Source organism: Lygodium microphyllum, chromosome 19 (assembly GCF_053477565.2).
Source record: "Lygodium microphyllum isolate KBCC chromosome 19, Lygodium_microphyllum_v1.1.10, whole genome shotgun sequence".
NCBI lineage: Eukaryota > Viridiplantae > Streptophyta > Polypodiopsida > Schizaeales > Lygodiaceae > Lygodium > Lygodium microphyllum.
The window spans coordinates 69,290,096-69,314,470 of record NC_141153.1 but is presented as its reverse complement, the minus strand read 5'-3'; the positions used below and the strand labels follow the sequence as shown (position 1 = coordinate 69,314,470).

The 24,375-nt window shown below is 41.9% G+C and overlaps 1 protein-coding gene across 6 annotated transcripts in view; it reads right to left on the bottom strand.

The window, feature by feature from the left end:
- Window positions 1-24,375, bottom strand: part of LOC148019996 (uncharacterized) — a 94,326-nt gene that overhangs the window by 30,907 nt on the left and 39,044 nt on the right. For 4 of the 6 annotated variants that reach the window (XM_087700869.1, XM_087700873.1, XM_087700871.1 and 1 more), the window contains 3 exons: window positions 16,643-16,763; window positions 7,105-7,199; window positions 6,912-6,996 (listed from right to left, as the gene is read on the bottom strand). In XM_087700869.1, coding sequence (XP_087556995.1) covers window positions 6,912-6,996; window positions 7,105-7,199; window positions 16,643-16,763 — 301 coding nt within the window. The remainder of the gene's footprint in view (window positions 1-6,911; window positions 6,997-7,104; window positions 7,200-16,642; window positions 16,764-24,375) is intronic. The other 2 variants (XM_087700872.1, XM_087700870.1) reach the window with 1 other exon arrangement.

Genomic DNA, 24,375 nt, shown 5'->3' with positions numbered 1-24,375 from the left:
CTGCTGCCCCCTGTCCTGTCGCAGCGTGCGATCAGTCGTCCTCGCCTCTAAGAGCCAAATCTGATCACCTCCTCTCCCTCCACCAAGCTCTGAATGGCTGCCATTCAACTTCACCACCCTCCAACAACCTTCTCCCTAGTTGCATGGGAAAGTTTTGCCAAGTGGCAGTCTTCCTAATGCATTTTCAGCCATTAAATTAATTTTTCAGAATTAATTAAATTTAAAAATTAATTTCAACCCTTTTGATCCTGCCCAACATTAAACATACCCATTTGGAATGAAATTGGCTAGGCCATTTGCAACTTGCAGTGGTTCCCAACCTCTGTTGACCCTTAGACTAGCATTAATTAATTAATTAATGCTAGTCCCTAGTGTCACCACTGACACTTAATGGCCAAACAATTGTCCTAGGGTCCAACCTGGCACCAACTAACCACCAAAACCCAGTTGGCATAACTTAACACAACTTTTTCCTTTAACACCCACTGCATACTCGAGGTCCATGGCCCGTTCCCATGAAATAACTGCCATGTGCATCACATGTGCTAAACAACCTTGCACATTTGATTAGTAACTTAACCAAATGTTACTAGCAAGATTAAAGCATCTCAAAATTTCACATCCCCATGACAGACCTCCCCCTTGAAAACCTTGCAATCGTCCTCAATTGCACTGCCTTGGGCCAAAGCAAAAGTATATCGCACTGGAATTTCAATTTGGCATGACAGCCACCACAACATTGGACACTGTTGTCAAACCATTGCATATGCGCAAAACTTATTGAAAATTTCCAGCCAGCAAAACATAATAGAAAACTGAAAAACAGTTCAAAACTGTTGCTAGAAACCATTGGATGCATCCATAACTCATGTTTCTCAACCATTCTGACTTCAAAACCATAGTAAAGCATATTCTCAGCATAAACCATGGCTGAAACTTTCAATGGCATTTGTTTACATGCGGCTGTCCATGGAATCAGCTGTAAACCATTAAAAACTGAGCATGACCTGATCATAAACTGATCATGGACTGATATGAGAACTGATCACAAATGGCTGCAAATGAGACCCCAAACTGATCACAAACTGATGATTAAAAAAACTGATCAGAAACTGATGCAAAAGCTGATGCAAAACTGATCCCAAAGTGATCATAAACGGTTCTCAAACTGATCAAAAACTGAGCTAAAACTAATCAGAATTTGATCTCAAAATTGAGGCAAAAACTCATGCCAAACTGATCCGAAAACGCATGCATAAGTATAGTCTCAGAGCCGCGGTGACAACCATACTCATATACATGTATCTCACAGTGACTAGTACACCGAGTAGTGACCTCATGGCAGACATACTGTCAGCACAGTACCTTGGATGCATGCTAAATACATCCAAGATCCACTACATACGAGAGCTGTCCAAAACTGGTGGAGTGGAAGTGCTACCTCCCCCTTGAGCATCAGGCAATGCTCCGGACAACCGCTCTGCTGAACCTGAGTAAGGCCGATCCAAAGTCGGCTCTAACTGAAAGGCATCGAGATAAAGTTGCAACAACTAAGGATGGTCTGCCAAGTCATCCTCTTCCATCCATTGGTGAATAATTTTGAAACTTCACCAAATATCTTCTGGAAACTTTACCTCTGATCTTCCTTTCTTTATGTGCCCAAATTTGCTCGGGTACCAAAATCTCATCTAGTTCCTCAACCTCTGGCTGAATTTCAGCAGATACATCTTCTGGCACATCACCATGAAAAGGTCTCAACAAACTGACATGAAAGGCATTGTGTATCCGCCAATGTGGAGGTAATTTCAACCAATATGCAACATCGCTGACCTTTTCCATTACTTGAAAGGGTCCATAGTATCTCATGCTTAACTTCGGATACAACCTCTCTCTTCCCTTCATCTTTTTCAGCCTTTCCTTTTCGAAACGCAGCAATATATAATCGCCCTTTGCAAACTGTAAAGCACGTCTATGGCGATCAACTGCCCGCTTTTGCTTATCCTGTGACCTCTGAAGTGCATACTTTATCTTTGCATAGGCTACATCCAAGCTTTCCACAAAGCGATCAGCCTCAAAGATCTTATCCTTAGTGTGCAAAATAGGTGGAACCTTCTTGCCACCCTTAACCACCTCAAATGGAGCCTTGCCAGTGGAACTATGCATCGTATTATTGTATGCAAACTCAACCAATGGCAAATACTGATCCCACTGTGTCTTGTGGTCTGAAACATAGCACCTCAAAAGATCCAACACTGTGAAATTTGCTTCCTCAGAGACTGACCATCTGTCTATAGGGTGGTTTATTAGGAGGGCCACTTCCAAGGATAAGGTCTATGCCATGATCTTCAGGTCTTTCAGGTGGTAGCTGCCCTGGAAGTGACTAAGAGAAGCAATCAACATACATTTTCAGAAATGACATGCGATCCTTCTCTAATTTAGACATATTCCCAATATTCTCACTATCATCCTTATCCTTAGCAAAAACTAAATACGCTGAAAGATGATTTTTCATTACTCTAGAAATAGCAGCTGCAGATACAACAGGGACAGATTCCCCTTTTAACTTTACATCTAGTGTGAGTGTCTTTCCCTTATGTTGAATAGTGATCTCTTTTGCATATGAATTAATCACTGCATGCATACGGTGGCACCATGGCATACCAAGCAACACATCACAACTCTCAAGAGCAATGTAAAACTCTTCGCTGTCCACATATCCCTGTATGTGCAACCGAAGCTTTCCAATGAGTGGTGTGACAAGTTCTGCATGACCCTTACATGCCATTCCAACTTCCCCCATGGCTCCAACCTCATCCTCTTTGATGCCTAGACGGGCTGCCATGTTAGTAGAGATGAAGTTGGCTCGTGCACCATTCTCAAAGAAGATCAATGCATGCTGATCCCTAATTTTTCCCCATGCTCTGCACAACTCAGTAGCATCATCATTGGGCTGATCACTAACAACATCGGGCACCAATCCCACTGATGTTTTGGGCCTTTTACCCTTAGGATCTCCCTGATTTTCTGATTTTGCAGCTTACTGCCTATTGGGACAGTTCTTTGCAATATGACCCTCCTGTTCACAAATAAAGCATTTATTTGTAGCCATCAATTCCCTACGTTGTGCCAATGTTTTCGAGCCCTTTCTTTGCTGTTTTGGCCTCTTTTCAGGCTGGTTTTCAGATATGCCCCTTTTCTCAACCTTAAACGACTTTTTATTCGGCTTCTCCCCGCTCTCTTAGAAGCCCGAATCCTTTCCACACAGCAAAGCATCAGCTGTAGCAGCAGTCTCTATGAGCTGAGACATGCTAGACACGGTGGATTTTATGCAAAAATCCCTGATTCCTTTGGGCAGCCCACATACATATTTTCCACTTGCTCATTAAGGAGTACGGCACGATAAGAAGTGACAGGCAACAATGCATTCCAAAACTTCTTATTGTATTCCTCTAAATTCTTGCATTCCTTAGCATCAAGCTTGTTCCAAGCTATCATGATGTCCACCTCAAAGGTACTAGTCAACCAATTCGATGCAAACATTTGCTTGAATTGTACCCATGATGTTGACGGTGCTCTACCTTGCATCAAGAGCGTGGACCACCACTGCAATGCATTCCCCTTCAAGAAAGTGGCTGCCTTTCGAATCTTAGAGGATTCGGTGAAGTTTCCCCCTGAATAGGCTGCATCAAACTGCTGAAGCCCTATCTTGTGCACCATTGAAGGACTCAAACTTCACTGCTTTTCCACCCTCATCATAGTCTTTGGCTTCCCCTTTGGGAGTCAAGTTGTCATACACTAGCTGCTGCAAAAAGGGTGCATTTGCTGTATTTACATCATGACCAAGCCCAAATGAAGCATTTGGATGACCAGCAGTCATTCCTTGAGCCCCATAAGCATTCGGGGGTGCAGATGCATTGCCAAACATTCCACTTTGTGCCCTAGGCATCAAGCCAATGCTACCATACATAGGGTTTTGCACATTTCCAGCCATACCCGAAAACAATGGGCCTTGCACACCATGCATTAGCTACTGCATACCATAGGGATTTGTGCCATGCATTCCCGTATGCAACCCTTGGCCAACCATTGCATGAAAAATCGTACTACCACCAAAGTATCCTGGCTGCCCCATCATAGCATGCATGCCCGGCTATCCAAAATCCATTGGATTGGCACTTTCATAATGGCCTTGCATTTGCATTCCTTGCCCCATAGGTACCAATTGTTTAGCTTCATTGGCCTCCTTAGGAGCTTCAAGTGAAGGATTTGGCACTACCTTCGGTGCATCTTGCTGTCCTGAAGGTGTAGAAGTTGACTTCTTCTTCTTGCCCTTGTTGTCCTTCTTCGGAGCATTCAAAAATCGGGTGAACTGAGGATCCTTTGCCAATTCAGCAAAGAGATTTGCTGCTGTCCTCATCTGATTCTTGAACTGGTCATCAAATTCCTCTTCACTTTGCTGGTCATCTACCTCATGACGGCTTGAAAGCCCTGCATCTTGCCCAACAGCAACATTTTCAACTTGTTGTCCATCATGAGAGCCTTGTCCAAGATTAGGCATTGCATTTCCTTCATTCCCATGAGAATTTCCATACTGAGAGGCATCATCACTGCTTGATTCCATCTCACTATATGAAGACATGTTGTTGTAATTTCTCAGCTGAGCACAAAAATCAGCACTAGGACAAAGCTTTGGCTTGCAATCAGGTGCCTCGGGCTCACCAAATCAAGAGATTGAGTAATTATCCCAGCAATGAAACCATGAAACCAGTCTTCCTTCTCGGATAGGGTGGTTTAACCTGATTAAGCACTTAATTACAGCAATTAGCAAATGAACACAAACTAAAATGCTCACTTTACCTTCATAAACTTAGATAGTGGATACCCTGTTGGCCCCAAAACTGGTGCCCCTTTCCGTATTTCTTTAATTTCAATTGCTGATAGTTAAATTACAAGCCGAGATTTCACAATCTCCTTGGCTGATTCAAAAGGCCCTTGCTCTTCCAATAATCAGCAAAGCATTCGGGCAAATTGCCTCTTGATTTTCACCTAGGACTTGCTCTAATGGAACCCCAACTAGTCAAATGCTGCCCCAAATTCACAATAGATGGGCTGGCATCTGAAATCCTCACAATTCCACGAATTTCCGGTGCTGATTTCAGTGTACAATGCCTTTGACTGATGGCACGGGTCCCAAGGTGGCTGCTAAACCCTAATTACTGCTGTAATTTAGGGTTTACAGCAGTAAACTCTCTGCTGTCCACCAAATTTGGCTGTACTCTACTACCCATGGCTGAGAATTGCTGAGAATACTTGAACATAGACTGGAGGAGATGAGAGAATGCTGTAGAAAGAGAGAAAATCAGCTGAAATGTATCTTCTAATTCGTAGCTCTGATGACAAATCTGATGGTACCAACAGCTTCAAAAGGGGGTAAAACATCAGCTTTGCTACCTAGCCCTCCTCTCCTACCACCGCCTCTCTTGAGGCGGAAGGGAAAACCTGCTGCCCCATGTCCTGTCGCGGCGCGCGATCAGTCATCGTCGCCTCTCAGAGCCAAATCTGATCACCTCCTCTCCCTCCACCAAGCTCCGAATGGCTACCATTCAGCTTCCACCACCCTCCAACAGCCTTCTCCCTAGTTGCATGGGAAAGTTTTGCCAAGTGGCAGCCTGCCTAATGCATTTTCAGCCATTAAATTGATTTTTCAGAATTAATTAAATTTAAAAATTAATTTCAACCCTTTTGACCCTGCCCAAAATTAAACATACCCATTTGAAATGAAGTTGGCTAGGCCATTTGCAACTTGGAGTGGTTCCCAACCTCTGTTGACCCTTAGACTAGCATTAATTAATTAATTAATGCTAGTCCCTAGTGTCACCACTAACACTTAATGGCCAAACAATTGTCCTAGGGTCCAACCTGGCACCAACTAACCACCAAAACCCAGTTGGCATAACTTAACACAACTTTTGCCTTTAACACCCACTGCATCCTCAGGGTCCTTGGCCCGTTCCCATGAAATAACTGCCATGTGCATCACATGTGCTAAACAACCTTGCACATTTGATTAGTAACTTAATCAAATGTTACTAGCAAGATTAAAGCATCTCAAAATTTCACATCCCCGTGACACTTTTTCTCCTCCAATTTGAGCTCTCTCTACAACTGAGATGTATCCATTTTCTTCAAGATCTCACATTGGAGCACTTTCTGGACATTTCTACCACAAAGAAAGTGAGATGTGAATGGTTTTATAGCACGAAATGCATTTGGAAAGTGAGCGATGGATGGTTTTGTCAGGGAAAATGCCTTGCAAGGCAGAGTCAAGAAGACAACATTGGACAGGTTTGGAGCATTTTCACCCTGGTTTTAGGCACCAATTTGTTGGTGCTTTATGCCTATGTTTTTGGGGCAAAGTCTCATATGGTTTTGACGTACTTCTATCCTCGACAGATAGCCCAGCATTAAAAGCTGGTCAGAAGCTTATGGTTACGCATAACTTTTTTTTGCATTTGCATTATTGAAAAAGAAATATGGTTACGGATCTTTCTGTTTGCAAGCAGACCTACTATGGCCAATTGTAAGTGCCCAATACTAAAATTCAAATCCGAAAGCCAGCTGGTAATAACCTGCTTCATGGCAAACTGCAGTGAGATCCAAACAAGGCTTAGAAGCTGTAGGATCAGATGTAATCTCAGAATTAAGTACTTTCTTACTGTATTCTATTTTTGAGAAGCAATTTCTTACTGTTCCAAATGGGCAAAGTAGAATGTAGTCTTCCTTTGTTTACACAAACAAGCGTACTTGAGTTAGCATGAATCATCAATTAAACACATTTGACCCATAACAAAAGGAAACATCACAAATGCAATGTCTAGACGTAGAAACTATTAAGGAATAAAAATAGGTACCAAAAGTCGCTCTTTCAATCGTCTCTCCACAAAAAACTCTGTCCAAGACAATGTCCATGTATTTTGCAAGGGTAGAATACCAAGCCTGAAATATATGTCATTAGCACGCTTTTGAAGCTAACAATTGGCCTGCATTACATTCTTCCTGTATGTCAAGCATGTCATGCAATTTTTAAATGCGGATCAATACTACCTTGTTCCTATAGGGAAACCAAACATTTCTCCAACGTCAAACTGATGCAAAGCAGCCAAGCTCTTTCCTAGTGTCTCCTGACTTTTTTTCTGTAACTGACCAATCAATAAAGAGCTCTATGTTAGACACACAAAGAGATGAAAAATCACTTCAATCAAAAAGTATAAGCACCAAGACATGTTTGCTTTCCTTTTTCCAAGAAAAGAAAATTCCATAAAACTCGTCAACAACAAAAATCGCTGAGAAAAACTACAACACAAAGATCTAACACATTGGTCGCACTCAAGGAACAATGATCAATATGATGGTTGTAAGAAGAACTAGTTTGGCCATCTATAAAGCTAAACCATGTAAGAAGTCTCAAGATTGAAGAAGGTGCCTACATCCCAGATCACTAGAAGATGTCTCCCCATGTGTAACCAAGCAATGATGTGGTAAGACATATCGCACAAAACATCTCAGAACTACACGCTAGTTCTATTTTTGTTACCTAAGCCTAATAGCAATCATATCTCCACGGGGCTTCAAAAAACAGTTAAAGGGTTCTCCTCCCTACCTACTAGCCTCTAGGGCAATCCAAAGGCTCCTTGACCGCTCCATATCTCAAACAAGCTACTAGCATTATGGAGTCTGCTGTAACCTAGCCAAGCACCTACTAGTACACTACCACTACCTAGCCAACTACCGCCTACCAGAAGCCTAAGCAGCATGAACCACAAAAAGAGTGACATTTTTCTTTCTAGTCTCTTACAAAATTCTCAAAGGAATAGCTGAGTACTGTCGTGTTTGTGACAATATTGAGAAGCAGTTAGAGTCATCCTAATCTTGCTTGTGGAAATCCTCCTCCCTAGTCCAATTGGGTATTGGAAAAAAAGATTGTTACAATGCATCTCCAAGAAGAGGTTTCTGCAAGCCTTCTCTTAGATTCCAATAGTCTTTACAAAGTTGTTTTCTACTATGCCCAAAATCTCCCACTCTCCAGTGTAAAAAAGGTTGGACCTCAATCTACATACCGCTTCTATTGCAATAACCTACCAATCATGATCCTTCATCATTGCACCCTAAACACTCTCGCATCAACCTCCACCATCCTCAAATAATGAGAATGAAAATATCTTTGTTTTTCAGCAACTACCACAAAAAGAGGAATGTCTCCTTGTGCTAGCACCCTTGAAGAGACTATATAGTCTATGTCTACTTTGAGACCCAATTTGAGTTTAGAAAGAAGAGGTTGCCCCATCTACTCTTCTCCACAATTTAAGATTTGATGGAGTTGTGTTATAGAGAAGACATGTCTTTTCGAAGACTTGATGTGGCCATGGACCTTGCAACTCAGTCCTTATAATTGTAAGCATAAGCATGTTTAACTTTTTTCATATTCATTGTTGTTCTCAAGGAAGTTCAAGATCCTTTTTCAATGCATCAAGCTCAATAAGTGACAAGGATTGGCTCATAAAAAAGGGAATTGCAATTCCTATGGCAAACTGGGCCATTGTGAGAGAGAATGCAAGAAGAAGCTAAGAGATCACCTTTGACACCCATTGCCTTCTCGGGATCCTTAGCCTATTATCACAAAATAACTGCCATGTGCATCACATGTGCCTTGCAACATTACACATTTGATTATTAAGTTAATCAAATGTTACTAACAAGTGCAAAGCATTCAAAAATTTCACGTCCCCATGACTATTTGACAACTGCCTTGAGATGCATGCTCAGAATTGACGACCTAGGAGACTGGAATTCTTATAGCTGAAATTAAAAAATTTCAAGGAGATTCAAGTGGCCAGCTAGCCCATATCAAATTTTGGGCTTAATTTGTCTCGCAAGGAGCAAGGTGAAGGCCAATGCCCCAAGAAAACCAAGGGGAAATTTGGTTTGAAGGCTTGCTGGTCACTAATGACAACAAGTAGCACTTAGATTAGCAGAGGAGATTGGTGAATCTCAGTTGTACTCCACCCATTTGCAATAAAAGCTAAAGTAATACAACAAGGAGCACCAGTTTTGGGGCCAATAGGCTGTCCATTGTCCAAGATTAAAGTGGTAATGTGTGCATTTTAGTTTATGTGATTTATTTATTTCTTGTAATTAGTGTTAAATCGGGTTCTTACCACCCTCTCCAAGAAGGAAGGCTGGTTTCAAGGTTCCATTGTCAGGATACCATCAACTCCCTGAATTAGTGGGCATGAGGCACGTGATTAAAGGTCAGAAGTTTTGCTCTAGTATTGAAATTTATTCAGTTAAGCATTTATAAGGGGAAAATGCAATGCCTAATCTTGGAATAGGCTTACAACATGGACAGAAAGGAGAAAATGTGGTTGTTGACCAAGACGCGAACACCCCTTTTTCTTTTAGATTAAGTGGAAATAGAAGAGATCTATGCCTACTAAATAACATCAACTGGCATAGAAAGGTAGACCATAGGTAAGCTATGGCAATCATCCATCTCATTCCACATCATTGACTTGCACCCATTGTCAATCCTTCAAGGCCATAAGATGCTAATGCCAGCAAGGAAATGAAGAATTTGATAACCAATTCAAAGCTCGATTTGAGGCAGCAGTTGACATCTTTGTTCAATTGGCCAAAGATCCACAATTTGAGAGATTTTTGAATTCTCCCAAAAAGAACAATAAGGGCAAGAAGAAGATGACAACTTCAAAGGCCTTTGGGCAGGAAGAAGTTTCTAAAGAACAACCACCATAGCCTAAAGATGCATCCAAGGTTAGGGATGAGCAAAAGCAAATGGTACCAATGGGATTGGACACCCAAATGCAAGGCTATCTTGGTAGTGCCAATCCAATGGGTTTTGGACAGTTGGTCATGCATGCAATGATGAGGTAGTTAGAATACTTTCATGGTAGCACTATTTTTTATGCTATGGTGGGCTAGGGGTTGCAAACGGGAATATATGGCACAACTCCTTATGGTATGCAGAACCAATGCATGGTGTACAAGGCCCAATGTCTGCGGGTATGGCTAGTTATGCATTACCAACCATAACCCCCACGTATAGCGATGTTGGCACGATGCTGGGGCACAAAATGGCAAGTTTGAAAATGCACACATACAGCCCACTATGTGTGAAACTCACGGTATTAATATTGGTCAGCAAATGCTCCATATAGTGCTGGTCATGAGGGAAATGCAGCTATTAATGAATGCAATGTATGGCAAAATGTATCTTGGAATGGCTAGTAGTATGCAAACTCCCATGCACAATCAGATTGCAATAGTCCAAAGTATGCAAACAAGAATTTTTTCTAATGCATTTGGTGCTCCTAGCATATCAGGTATACATGAGGGGCTAAGTCAACTAGATGCGAGGTTTCATGTTTGTGAAAATAAAATTGTAGCAATGTGAGAGTTTCCAAGGATCTGTGTGCTCCAACAAAGAAACCAAGTCCTAGAACCTAATGGAGGTTTCGAGGCCACTAGATGAAACCAGCCTTCCTTCCGTGGATGGGTGAAAATTCCCTAATTACAACTTAGATAGGGCAATAACATTTATTACAAAACTGAGAAATGCAAATTAACTTACAATCTTGGACAATGGACACCCTATTGGCCCCAAAATTGGCGCCCCTTTCGGTATTTATTTAACCTAATTGAAGAAGAAGTTGATGTACAATGGGATTCTCCCGATCCCTTTCGCTATTCCAACTCCCCTTGCCATCCAAAATGACCAACAAGTCTTCAATCTGATTTGCCCCTTGATTCAGGCAGTCAATTGGCCTTCACCCACTTTTATGGACATGAAAAATGTCCAAATTCATTGATGTGCTGGTCCCTCCACTTGAATTTGACTAAAAACTGCTTCAGCCCTATTGAATCCAAGTCTTGGAGCTTCCAATTTCTGGCATGTTTCCTGAGGCTGCTGCTAAACCCTAATTTCTACTGCAGATTAGGGTTTACAGCAGAGAATTCTGAAATTTCTCAACCTCTGGCGATCTCAATTCTATAATCTTTGAAGCAAGCTCTAGAAAAGCTCGGAGATAAGAGAGAATGCTGAGGAGAGAGAAAATTTAAACTTTCTTCACGAAGAATTGAAAAAAATCTATCATTTACTGCAGTTGCCCTATCTCAACAACTTATAGATGCAAAAAACTAAAGAAAATTGGTCATTTACTATTCCTGCCCTGTCTCAACAACCTGTAGATGCTGGCATCTGCTGATGATTGGTATTCTCCTGCCCTTGGCTATCTCAGAAGGTCCTCCAATGGCTGAAAATCAGACCAACAGCATCTCCTCCCTCTCTCCTGCAGACTGAATGCACTAAAAATGGCTCTCTCCAGCCTCTAAAGACGTTTTTCAAGCTTGCATGGGCATTTTTTACAAGCGACGGCCTTCCCAAATGGTTTTTCCAACATTATTCATTAGTAAATATTAACTTTCAATCTTTAAATACTGAAAATTAATCTAATAACTATTTTGGTGCCCTAAAAAATAATCTCACTAGCCAATGATTAAATTCCTTTGGCAACTTCCATTCCCGAGTATCTCTACGCTATCTTTGACCATCAAATTGGCATTAGGTACCATTAAACACCACTACTCTAGTATCACCAACTGACACTTATGGCCAAATGAATTACCTATCCAACAACTAGCACCAAATACCACCAAGCACCTATGCGGCATAACTTATAGCAACTTTTGCCTTTGACATCCTGTGATTTCCTTGGATCTCGAACTCATAAATTTACTCTAATCCCAGTTATACCTCACATGTGCAACATTTACTTAACCATGTGATTAAAAATTAATCCACATGTTAAGTGAGGTTTCAAAAATACATGTCCTCATGACACTATAAGTTAGAGGTAAAGTTTACATGTATTTCTTGGTGAAGCTTCAACATTGTTTCACCTATGTGTTTTATACCTGACTTTGGATCGTGTTTTTGGGTTTTTTTCAAGCTCAACAAAGCATAGAACATCCAGAGTATATCCTCATGTTCAATGGAAGGTCGCATCTCCATTCCCCTAGTAATGGAGAGATCAATTATGTAGTGGATCTCGGATATACTTGGTTGCATCCAAGGTACTGTATGCTGATTGCATTTCTACCGTTCGAGTCACTATTTAGTATACTAGTCACTATGAGTTGGTATGCAAATGTGTATGGTTTGCACCTACCCTCTAAAACTATACATATGCAAGGTTGCTAGCATGTATGGAATATATGAAAGATACATTTGGATGTGATGTACATTCTGCACGGTATGTATAGGATACATGGATGGTATGCAACGTACATTTGTAGATGATGCAAAAGAAGTACAATTGCATAAGTCACATATGGTTTGCAATTGATGTGTGCTTTACATGACTATCATGTAGTACATTGCCATGAGACACTCATCATGCTTAGTTCATGCATTACTTTGCCTTGGTGGTCAGAGTATATTGGGTTTTGGCATGTGGATGCATCCTTTATGATTCTGACACTAGTTATAATTCATGTGTGTGAATTGTAATTGGTTTGAATGACTAGAATTTCACATGCAAAGGGCATAAACATGGTTAAGTAATTTGCATAAGTTAAATATGGTTTGCAATTGATGTGTGCTTTACATGACTATCATGTAGTACATTGACATGAGACACTCATCATGCTTAGTTCATGCATTACTTTCCCTTGGTGATCAGAATAGTATTGGGTTTTGGCATGTGGATGCATCTCTTATGGTTCTGACACTGGTTATAATTCGTGTGTGGATTGTAACTGGTTTAAATGACTAGAATTTCACATGCAAAGGGTATAAATATGGTTCAATAATAGGTGCACATATTGTTTGACTATGATGCCAATACATATTTACAATAGAGGCAATGGATGCTTTGGCAAATCATAGTGTAGTCAAGGATGAATGCAAGGATTTCAAGGATTAAAAGTTAATTAAATGTGCAAATGTAACTTGCGCATGTGAGACACAAGTTAATTATATCACAATGTGGAACCCATGACTCCAAAATATCAGTTGATACCAAAGGCAAAAGTTACAATAAGTTATGTTTGATATATACTGGGTGGTGTCTCGTTGTCAGATTTTGGCCTAGACCAATTTATTGGCCACTAATGTCCGTGGTAACATTAGAGACTAGACATTAATTAATACGAGTTTAAGAGCTTATAACTACTCAAGGATACTTAAAAACAAATCGGCCTAGCCAATTTAATTATTGGTTGGTGAAATTATTTTTCTAGACACTAGACTAATTATTAAAATAATTTTTAGAATTAAATATTCTAAAAATTAATTTAATAAGCTGGATAATACTGAAAAATTGGATTAAAAGGCTGCCACGTAGCAAATCTTACCCATGCAAGTGGAAAAACATTTTTGGGGGCTCATGGAAGTCTATTCTAGTCACTATGAGAGAGGAGGAGAATATTAGAAAGCAAGGAGATGCTGATATGATTTGCAACCACCAAGAACCAATCCTATGGCAAACAACAGTTGGAGCCCTATAAGTGCAGTGACAACATACAGGAGGGGATAGCAGCCTTTCTTGTGGACCTAAGTTGCAAGTGATAGCTTTCGTGGCTATTTAAGCGAGGCAACACAATGTTTTAGACTTCTCGAGATGAAACTCTAAAATTTATCTCCCTACTGTACTCTCTCTCCAACCATTTGAGTCATCAAAGGTGAAGATATTGGAAAATCTTTGTTGTAAACCCTAATTTTCAGTAGAAATTAGAATTGAATAGCTGCATCAGGATGTGTCCTCAGTATCGAGGGCCTAGGACTTAAATTCCAACTTCTAAAATTAAAAAATTTCAAAAAGATTCAAGAGACTAGCCAGCCCATATCAAATTTGGGCCTTAATTGGTATTGGAAGCAAGATGAAGGGCAATTTTCCAAGAAAGCAAGGAAAATTTTGATTTGAAGGCTTATTGGCCAGTAATGACCACAAGTAGCACTTGGATTAGCGAAGGACATCGATGAATCTTAGTTATACTCCATTCATTTGCAATAAAAGGTAAATAAATACTGCAAGGAACGCCAGTTTTGGGACCAACAGGTTGTCCCTTGTCCAAGATTAAAGTGGTAATGTGCGTATTTCAATTTATATGATTTATTTACTTGTTGCAATTAGTGTTAAATCAAGTTATTACCACTCTCTCCAAGGAGGAAGGCTAGTTTCAACCCGCTAGATGTAGTAATTCTCCCCATCGAGCTTCAGATCTGAAGGAAGAGCCGGTAACACAGGACCCTACTGTCCATAATAGCCCGAAACTCCACATTCATCTCGAAAGACATTGTCACTTCAATAACCTGCACAAAAACAAGGGCAATCCCCCTCCAACTCAAAAAGCACACTCTACTAAGGCTTCCTCTGCTTGTCCCGAACCTGTTTCAACTATTGAAGGCAATGAAAACTCAAAATCTACTCCAAGCAACTGAAAACACAACTTTTTCTCCTTCATGAATAGCAAAAACAGCAACTTTTCTCCTTTCCCTTGCTTTTCCTCTTTGCCTCAACCTTGTATGGACAGTGGATGGCAGCCCTCCCACTCGCCCTCAAATGCTGAAAACACAAACTTTTGTCACGTTGAAATCTCCATTTCAAATTTTCCCATGATATCAAGTCTATGAATATTGTGCAACTGGACTAATGGGTCCCATGAAGTCTATACCCCATTTCCCAAAGGGTTGGCGGGAAATTACCGGAATGAGTCCTATTTTATCCTTTCGAATAGGTAACTTCATGTGTTGGCACTCATCATAGTGTTTGGAAAATCTGGTTGTATCCTTAAAAAGAGTGGACCACCATGATTGGGTTTGAAGTACTTTTCAGGGTGTGGTATTGGCGTCAAAATGTCCTCCAGCTATGCTGCCATGAGCTTCTTACAGGACATTCGCAATTTTATGCTCACAAATGCACTGCCTTAAGAGCCCGTCTTGCCCTAGGCGATATAACTGGCCTATGATTAATTGCAGCGCAAAAATCTATTGTGAGTGAACACTGAAATGAAGAAGGCAGATATATACAACGGGCTGTCAAGTGTATCTCCACCGGACAACACCTAAAAAACCAAGTGAAGATTACCGGATGCTGGCCAGCCTATAAGGCAAGAAATAATCAATAAAATAATCAGGTCAGCCAGTTAAAACTGGCCAACTGCTGCAAAAATGGAATCGCAGCAATAAATGATGATTAAAGAATGTTGTGCAGCAATGCCTATGCCAGTGACATCTACACAGATGCATGGCCAGCCTGACTGCCAGCAATGCTGGAAAACACCAGACAACTGCATAAAATTGTTCGACAGGAAAGGCATAACTGTGCCCGAGAATGCTAACTGTACAACAATACACAGCCAATGCCTGTCCAAATAAATCTCTAACACAGCCACACTTGTCTTCCCTAGAATCAAAGAGTCATACTTCAGAGCTGCTACTAAACCTGCTGAGTTTGAAGAAACAAAAGGGTCTTCCTCCTATTTCTCAAATTTTTCTAGTAGATGCTCAAATTCTACTGGTGGATGGGCGACCACTCTTTGATGATTCATTCTCTTCTTTAGACAGAGTGACAATGATGATGGTGCTTAACTACTGGGTTTGAAGCAATGAGTGGGAACTGGTTCCCTTTACTCAAGAAGGCTGGTAATCCTGGCCTTCATCCTATTTCTCAAATCCTTCTAGTGGGTGGGGACTGCTTTGTGATTATCCTTCTCAAGTCAGCAATGATGATGATGTCTACCTATTGGGTTTGAAGCAACAAATGGGGGTTCCCTTTCCTCAAGATGCTGATAATCCTGGCCTTCCTCCTATTCTCAAATTCTTCTACTGGATGCAGGACCACTCTCTGATTATTCCTTCTCTTCTATAGACGGGGTCACAATGATGAGATGTAGTAGCTGCCATGAGAAAGATTAGATCCTAGGAATGGGAAATGAAAGAACACATCAATTCTTGGACATAGCATGAGAAGAGAAAATGTTTCATGAAGGGAAATTCTCAACCTGTACTATGCATTCATGCATATGCACTCGTAATGACATGCCTGACGCTTTTTTCTGTGTGTTGTCAGTGAGATGTGGGCCCTCCCCAAACTTTAGTCTTTTCTTGCTTGTCAGTGAGATGTGGGCCCTCCCCAAACTTTAGTCTTTTCTTGCTTGTGCTAGACCAGGAAATAGGCAGCATTAAGGAGTGCATTCTGAACCTCAACATATAGCTCTTTATAGCCATATGTGGAATACACCCTGCTCATTCAAAGGTTCCAGATTTGGCTACAAGCAAGTCTTTGCATTGGATATTGGTAAATTTAGAAGTTCTCTGCTTGTCAATAGAGAAACGAGGAACCCATCAACAGGGAGCGACTTTCATAGCACTAAGCAGTCACTGTGCAAAGGAATCAGGCAGATCCTGCTGGTTTACTGATATGTGGGTTTCACTAAACAATCCTTCTACATTCAGAGCTAACATCCGATGCCACCAGACTAACCTCTATTACATACCAAAGCAATATTTCTTTTCCATATTAGATCTGCAGCAATTTGCAAGATTACAAAACTCTGCTACACGTACCATACCAAAGGGACGAAATTGCAGGTGTTCCAAGATGATATATGATCCACCATTTGGTAGATCTCCATATCCCAAAGGATGAGGAACACGTATTGCTTGAGGTATGCTTAACTTCTTCAACCTGAAAATGTGGAAGACAAATTCAACTCCACTCATGCTACTAAAATCTCTGATATCAAATCCTGACATTTGCATAAATTTTATCAAGCATTTACATATCCTCACATAAAATTGTGTTCGTTTAGCACTTACATATCCTCATGTGAAAAGAATATGTCCCTACTTTAAGAAGGTTACACAAGGATTTCACTCTTCCAGTTTTGATTTCTTAATATAATTTAAACTTTCAGTCTTTCACCCAACAACAGAGACTTTTTTGATAACTTCTTGCAAATTTGATAGCAGTTAATATCTATTATCTTTTTACTACAATACCAGAGCAAAAAGCAACCTTTATATGAGCCTTTCTTCTCATGAGGTTTTAAACAAGTCAGTACGACACACCTAATCCTCAGGGAGGAATTACAAACAAGAGAAGAAATACAACATTGTGCCAGCTATTTTGGAGTATCCTTCATATATTGGCTTTAGAGGAGTGGGTGGTGTATGGCAGAGGAGTGTAGGATCTCAATCAGCTGTGATGTAACACCAGTAGAGTTGCAGAATCCCTCTGCAAAAACCCAAGGTAGATAGCATCTTGGTACATCTGGTCAAACTCACAGTTCAGAGTATGATGATCAGCTTGCCTGGGGGGAGAGAGTGAGTGGGTGTGATGTTGGGTTTAGGGTAGAGGCTATGATGGAGAATGAGAGGATCTTTCCTTTTTTCCCAAGGCTAGTTATACACCGTGGTGGACAGACAAATTTCGCGAAAAGAAGTGTCCATCATGCCATGTGCCGCGATTCCATTCGACCCATGTTTGTAGACGACGACTAGTGGACACTTTTGGGTGGGGAAGATTTGCAGGGGTTTGAGACAAAGGCTATGATGGAGAATGAGAGAATCTTTTCTTTTTTCCCAAGAAAACAATATTCTATTGAGGCCCCAGCCAAAACACCAAGGCCAGTTACACACCATGGCAGACAGACAAATTTCATGAAAAAAAAGTGTCCATCATGCCAAGTGTCACAATTCCATTCTACCCACACTTGTTGGGTTGTTGAGACTTTTGGGCCGAGGAGATCCCCCACCCAAAAACTTATCCACACCCAACATGCTAACTGACATTGTAAAAAGTTGTATCACGAGTGAAAGATTTGAGCCCCTGCCAATCATCACAAAGGGGAGCCTTTAAACACCACTAGACCCATTTTATTTGTCAAACATGGGTGCTGTGAATGTGTCCTTTCACGGATACATTGCACATTGCCCCATCCATCCGGGGCAGTGGTGTAACTGCCTCAAGGTAAAATTATAAATACAATGTACAAGAAGTGAGAAACTGATCTGGTGGGCCATAATGCCAAATGATGTGAGGCCCTAAATGAAAAAAGGTATTAGAGTCCCATATCTACATAAAGCACCTCCCTCCTCATCCTCTCGGAGTCGCCTTGAAATCTCTCCCATCTCCCATAGAGAAGATGAATAATCTGTGTCTAAATTTTAGAGAAGATGAATAAGGAGTCACCTTGAAATCTCTCCCATCTCCCAAAGAGAAGATGAATGATCTGTGTCTAAATTTTAGAGTCTTTGCAATGTAAACATAGAATGAGAGGATCTACCCCAATGGGTTGGCAGGATGAAAAACATCTTGTATGAGCTAGGCTCTCTCCCAAGATCAATTACATAATCCATTGTATGCTCCCTCCTCCATGTGGGAGGCTGGCTATGGCAAAGGAGTGTAGGCGCCCAATTAACTATGATGTGAGTAGACACAAGTGGTGCCACCGAATCCATCTTCAAAAGTGTATGGTAGACTAAATCTTGTAAAAATCTAGTTGCACTCACAGTGGAATGGACCATAGTGCGATGGTCAGCTGTACAAAGGAAGGAGGGGATAAAAGGGGAGGAAAAGACCAGAGAGGAAAAAGGATAGCAAGGTTTTTTAGGCTGGAAGGAGAAAGGGGGGCCCATGTCCTAATTGCAGCAACTCTTTACCAAAATGCGTGTGTTGGGGGTAAAGGCACCTCCGCCTAGCCACCCATGTATTACTACACTGACAGTACCCACCACTGCACACTGTAGGTGGCGGGCGCCCGTCACAATCACTTATTCTTTATTCTTTTAGTGACAGTTTGACTAAAGGAAGGCCCGGCCACACATTGTGGTTATTGGAGTTCCCACTTTTGAGTCTCTCTCTCTCTTGGCTCTTGCTCTCCATCCACCATAGCTCTCACCGCCAAGCTTCTTCCTCCTAGGTTCCACTTCCCTTTCAACTGGTATCAGAGCAAAGGCATTGGAGCTTGCCCGCCATTCTCTTCAGCCCAGATTTGAAGAGCTTCAATGGCAACCATGGCACCTTCATTTGCAGATATGTTTTGATCTCCCGCCTCCTCCCCGAGCTTCCGGACCTTCATCGGCTTCTTCCCAAACTGCATTGGAGCCCCCTTGACATCGCCAAGTGCCCCCAAGGGCTGTTGAAGATCCCCCAGCCCCCAGGAACAGCCAGCGCAATTTTCAGTGCATTTTTAGGGGGCTGGGCTGATCTGCTCCCCAGCATTTCCTTGCTCCTCCTCAGCTTCCCAGCACTCTTGGCAACCTTCCCGAGCATTGCTTGACTCCCCGGCATTATTGCTTGACTTTCGGTAATCGATTCGAGTGCTTCCCCCTTCAGCCCTTTGCTGCATACACAGTCCTAGGACTGTCAAAACAGGGCAACACTTGACATTTACTGTTTGATGCTTCTTGGCATTGCCCGTTTAATGTCTATTGATGCCCGGTGATGCCCGGATGTTATGGGATGCTATATCTATGCTTTGGGACTGATTTAGAGCAGATTTGAGCACCGTTTGAGCTTCATTTAACAATAAATTGCTTGCTGTAATACAGTGGGCTGAAGCTCATTTACTTGGTGTATGCATTGGTTCATGGATACAAGTGCTTATTGGAGGTTTGAATGATTATATCAATGTATTTGGAGGTTGTCAAATGCTTCTTGGTTCCAGAATGCTTTTAAGCTTAGATTAAGCTCCGACTTGGTCGTTCTTCACTGGCATTTGGCTTCAGTTGGCATGCTTTGGACCGGTCTATGCCTATTGTCACTGCTTGACATTTAGGGCTCTTGCATTTATGCTTTGGTCAAATATGGATGCCACTTGGTTTACCCATGCTTGACAGTTACTTGGAGCTTTGTCTTTAGATGTACTTGAGCATTTTGGATCTACTGGGCATTACATTTGGTTATCCGTTACATGCTCTTTGAATGCTTTCAAGCTTATGCTTTATGGGTCTGAGAGAGCTTGGGATTTATGCTCCGGATGTACCCTACTGGGATTTGGCATTTCTGATGCTATGTCTTTGATATATTAGAGCCTTGCTCGCTCTCTTTGCATCTGACTTTACTTCCAGTAGGGGAGCCGCTTGGTATATTCGGATGTACACAGAGTCTTATTTACAGATGAGCTTGAGCTTGTGGGACAATTACCTGCATTTGCTCTCTTGAGAGCTTTATGTCTGCAGTTTGTCTGTAGTGGGCTGATTTGATACGCCTACTGGGGCAGGCACCTATCTTTGTCACAGGTTTTTCAGTTTTGTATGCATCTTGAATGGTTATGTATTGAGCCTCTTACTCTATTAGTTCTGCTTATACTTGGTCTCTTCTCTTACCCCGAGACCCATTACATGCATGACTTCTCGACCTATGAGATGTCTCTTGCCTGACAAGTGATTGATTTGACAGTTTTTTGGTACCTTCTTGCCCCTGGAAATTCACTGTTGGATGTATCCTGCTATGTGGCAGTTGCAGTGACATATGTATCAGTGATTGCTTCATTTTGGGACAGTTTTACATACTGCTGTCACTTATTACAGCAAGATGAAATCTACAAATTTTGAGCACTTCTATGAGGGTAATGCTTACTATTTGATGTTATCTTGGTCATATTTGGTGGACATACACTTCTCTTGGTGAAATCCACTCTTTCAGCCAGTTTTAGTAGTGGTTTTAGTGTATTTTCTACTAATTACAGCAACCTACAATTTTACTTTTTTGCTTTGATTTGGGACATTATGGCTGGTCATCTGAAAGATACAGCTCTCTTTAACATTGCCAAGTTGGATGGTACCAGCTATGGGTATTGGAAGTCCCAAATATGGGAAGTTTTGGTGCGAAATTGCAAATAAAACCCTTGCATTTCAAGGGTATTAAGCCTAAGGATATGGATGATGATGTTTGGATGGAAGTTGACGAGCTATGCAAGTCTACCATTATTTTGTCACTCTCAGAAGAGGTCCATCATAATGTTGTTGAAGATGAGAATCAGAGTGCATGGGATTTATGGGAGAAGATTCAGGAGCTCTATGCGCACCAAAGTCCTGCGTCACAAATGTATTGGCTGAAGCAGTTAATGGGCCTTCGCATGAAGGAAGGGACCTCCCTTTCATCTCATTTCAATCAGTTTCATGCTATCATGAAGAGTCTGTTGTCACAGGGTATTGAGTTCAAAGACAACTTGCATCCGTTGTTTCTACTTGGCACCTTGCCTGAATCATTGGATGTCTTCCGTACTGCCATATGCACGAACAAGCTTGATGGGCTGAAAATCAAAGATGTTGAGAGTGCTTTCTTGACTGAGAAAATCAACAGAAGAAGAAATGATGCTTCCCGCTCTTCATATGCATTAACCATTAGAGGTGGCAAACATGGCAAGCATGATAATAATCATAAGGGCATGGACTCTCAGAAGTCCAGGTCCAAGTCACGTGGTCGCAATAAGTCCCGTGAATGGAAGTCTCATCTTACCTGTCATTATTGTGGGAAAGCAGGACATATTAGGCCGCAGTGCCATAAAATGCGCAATGATAAGCGCAAGGAAAATGGAAAAGAAAAAGTGCACGAAAAGTCTTTTGAGTGCAGTATTGTACCTGCAAAGTCCAGTGTGAAGATAGAAGAGGTTAACATCATGCAGGCCACTGATTCAGATGATGATTACATACTTGCAGTTTCTTTATGCGATGCCTTACAGACTTCTGAGATACATTCTATGTATGCACAGTGCTCGCTCTTGGATTCGGGTGCATCCTTTCATGTGACACCTTATAGAGATTGGTTTCATACCTATCGTACCATGTCTGGCTCTATGCGTCTTAGTGATGACAGGTCTCTTGACATTGTGGGCATTGGAGATGTTAGGTTGCACTTTCCTTCTGGCAGTTCTTTTGTTTTACATGATGTATGCCATGTACCTGCGTTGACTCGCAGCCTTATGTCAGCTGGTCAGCTTAATGATGCAGGGTATTTTGTGTCTTTTAGAGACTCTGCATGGAAGATTACTCGTGACAGGCTTGTGCTTGCAAGAGGTGCCAAGTCTGGCAGCCTCTATCCCTTACTTGTATCTAGAGCTACATTGGATCATGTTTTGTCTGTGGGTTCTATCCCCCATGTATCCCTTTGGCATGCTCATTTGGGGTATATGTCTCTTAAAGGAATGAAAATGCTCTGTGCTTTTTGCAATATTTTCCGCCTTTTGACTCTTCACACTTTGATTCTTGTGATCATTGTTTGTATGGCAGGCAGACTAGAAATACGCATAAAAAGTCTGGTAAGAAACGCATGGGTGAGCCCTTGGATCTTGTGCACTCAGATGTATGTGGGCCCATGCCCTGTCAATCACTTAGTGGAGCAAAGTACTTTGTTACTTTCATGGATGATTACTCACGTAAGGTTTGAGCTTATCCCATAAAGAGAAAATCCGATGTCTTAGACATATTGCAGTGTTGGCTTGCATTGGCAGAGAACCAGTCTGGGAAAAGGCTCAAATACCTAAGGTCAGATAATGGGGGTGAGTATGTATCACGTGCTTTTGAGCAGTTTTGTGATGAGCGGGATATTAAGCGTCACTCAACTGCCCCTTATACCCCACCCCAGAATGGTATAGCTGAATACATGAATAGGACCATTTAGGAAAGGGTCCATAGCATGCTTAGCCAAGCTAGCTTACCGCAGCACTTTTGGTCTAAAGCAGTTACTACTGCAGTGCATCTCATTAACAGGTCGCCTAGCAGTGGCATTGACTTTCAAGTTGCAGAGGAGGTATGGGCAGGCAAGCCCCCCTCTTATGATCATTTGTGTGTCTTTGGATGTGAGGCATTCTGCCATGTGCCCAAGGACAAACGCAATGAGCTAGATCCTAAGAGTGTCAAATGCATTTTCATTGGCTATGGAGATGCACGAGAGATGGATTACCGTCTATGAAATCCGCACGCGCGGAAAGTGATCCGCAGCCATGATGTCATCTTTCATGAGGACAAAATGCATATGCAGCCTAAGAAAGTCGTTGAGATACGCAGAGTTATCTTTCAGGAGGAGCCACCTGCTCCCGTTCAGCCCGCTCCACGGCCAGCTAGACAAAGTGCAGCATCACCTGATGCTCATGGCCCAGATGCTAGAATGCTGATATTAGACAAGATGTCGGTCAGGTAGCAGAGCCTGGATTGAAGCGTTCTACTAGAGATAGACAACCTCCTGACCGTTTTGCGCCCTCTATGGATTATGTACTGGTTACAGATGCAGGAGAGCCTCTCACTTATGATGAGGCTATGCACAAGGGTGATTGTCACTCTTGGGAGAGAGCTATGCAATCTAAGCTTAACTCATTGCATAAGAATCAAACTTGGGATTTGGTTTCCTTGCCTCAGGGTAAGTAGACTTTGCCATGCAAGTTAGTGTACAAGCTGAAAAGTACCCCTGGACACCCCAAGCCGGCATACAAGGCTCGATTGGTTACTAAGGATTTTAAGTAGAAGCATGGTGTTGACTTTAATGAAGTCTTTTCTCCTGTGGTCAAGATGACCACCCTACGCTTAGTCTTGGCCTTGATTGCACAGTTTGACCTGGACTTGTACCAAATGGATGTCAAGACTACTTTTCTACATGGGGACTTGCATGATGAGATTTACATAGAGTAGCCTAAGGGCTTTGCAGACCCTGGCAAGGAACACCTAGTGTGCAAGCTAAAGAAGAGTTTATATGGCTTGAAGCAGGCACCTAGGGAATGTTACCTTTAGTTTTATGCATTCATGCAGTCATAGGGCTACAGTCGCAGTGCTATGGATCCGTGCTTGTACACGAAGGAAGCCCGTGATGGTTCTTTACTGATTTTGGTACTCTATGTGGATGACATGCTTTTAGTTGGGACAGCTCATGAGGAGCTAGATGCTCTTAAGGCTCAGGTCAAGAAGAGCTTTGAGATAAAAGATCTAGAACAGGCCTCTCAGATACTTGGTATGCGTATTACGCGCGATAGATCTCAGGGACTACTCTATCTATCACAGAGGGAGTACATTCATAAAGTCCTTGAGCGCTTCCGCATACAGGATGTTAAGCCTATTGACTGTCCATTATCTTCTCATGTAAAGGTTTCACAGGCCGATTATCCGCAGACAGATGAGCAGAGAGCCGAGATGGCCAAGATTCCCTATGCATCAGCCGTGGGCAGTCTTATGTATGCCATGATAGCCACCCGTCCAGATATTGCTTTTGCAGTTGGGGTTGTGACACGTTATATGGCTACACCTGGCAAGAAACATTGGGATACCGTGAAGGGTATCATGAGGTACCTGAAGGGCACAGCAAA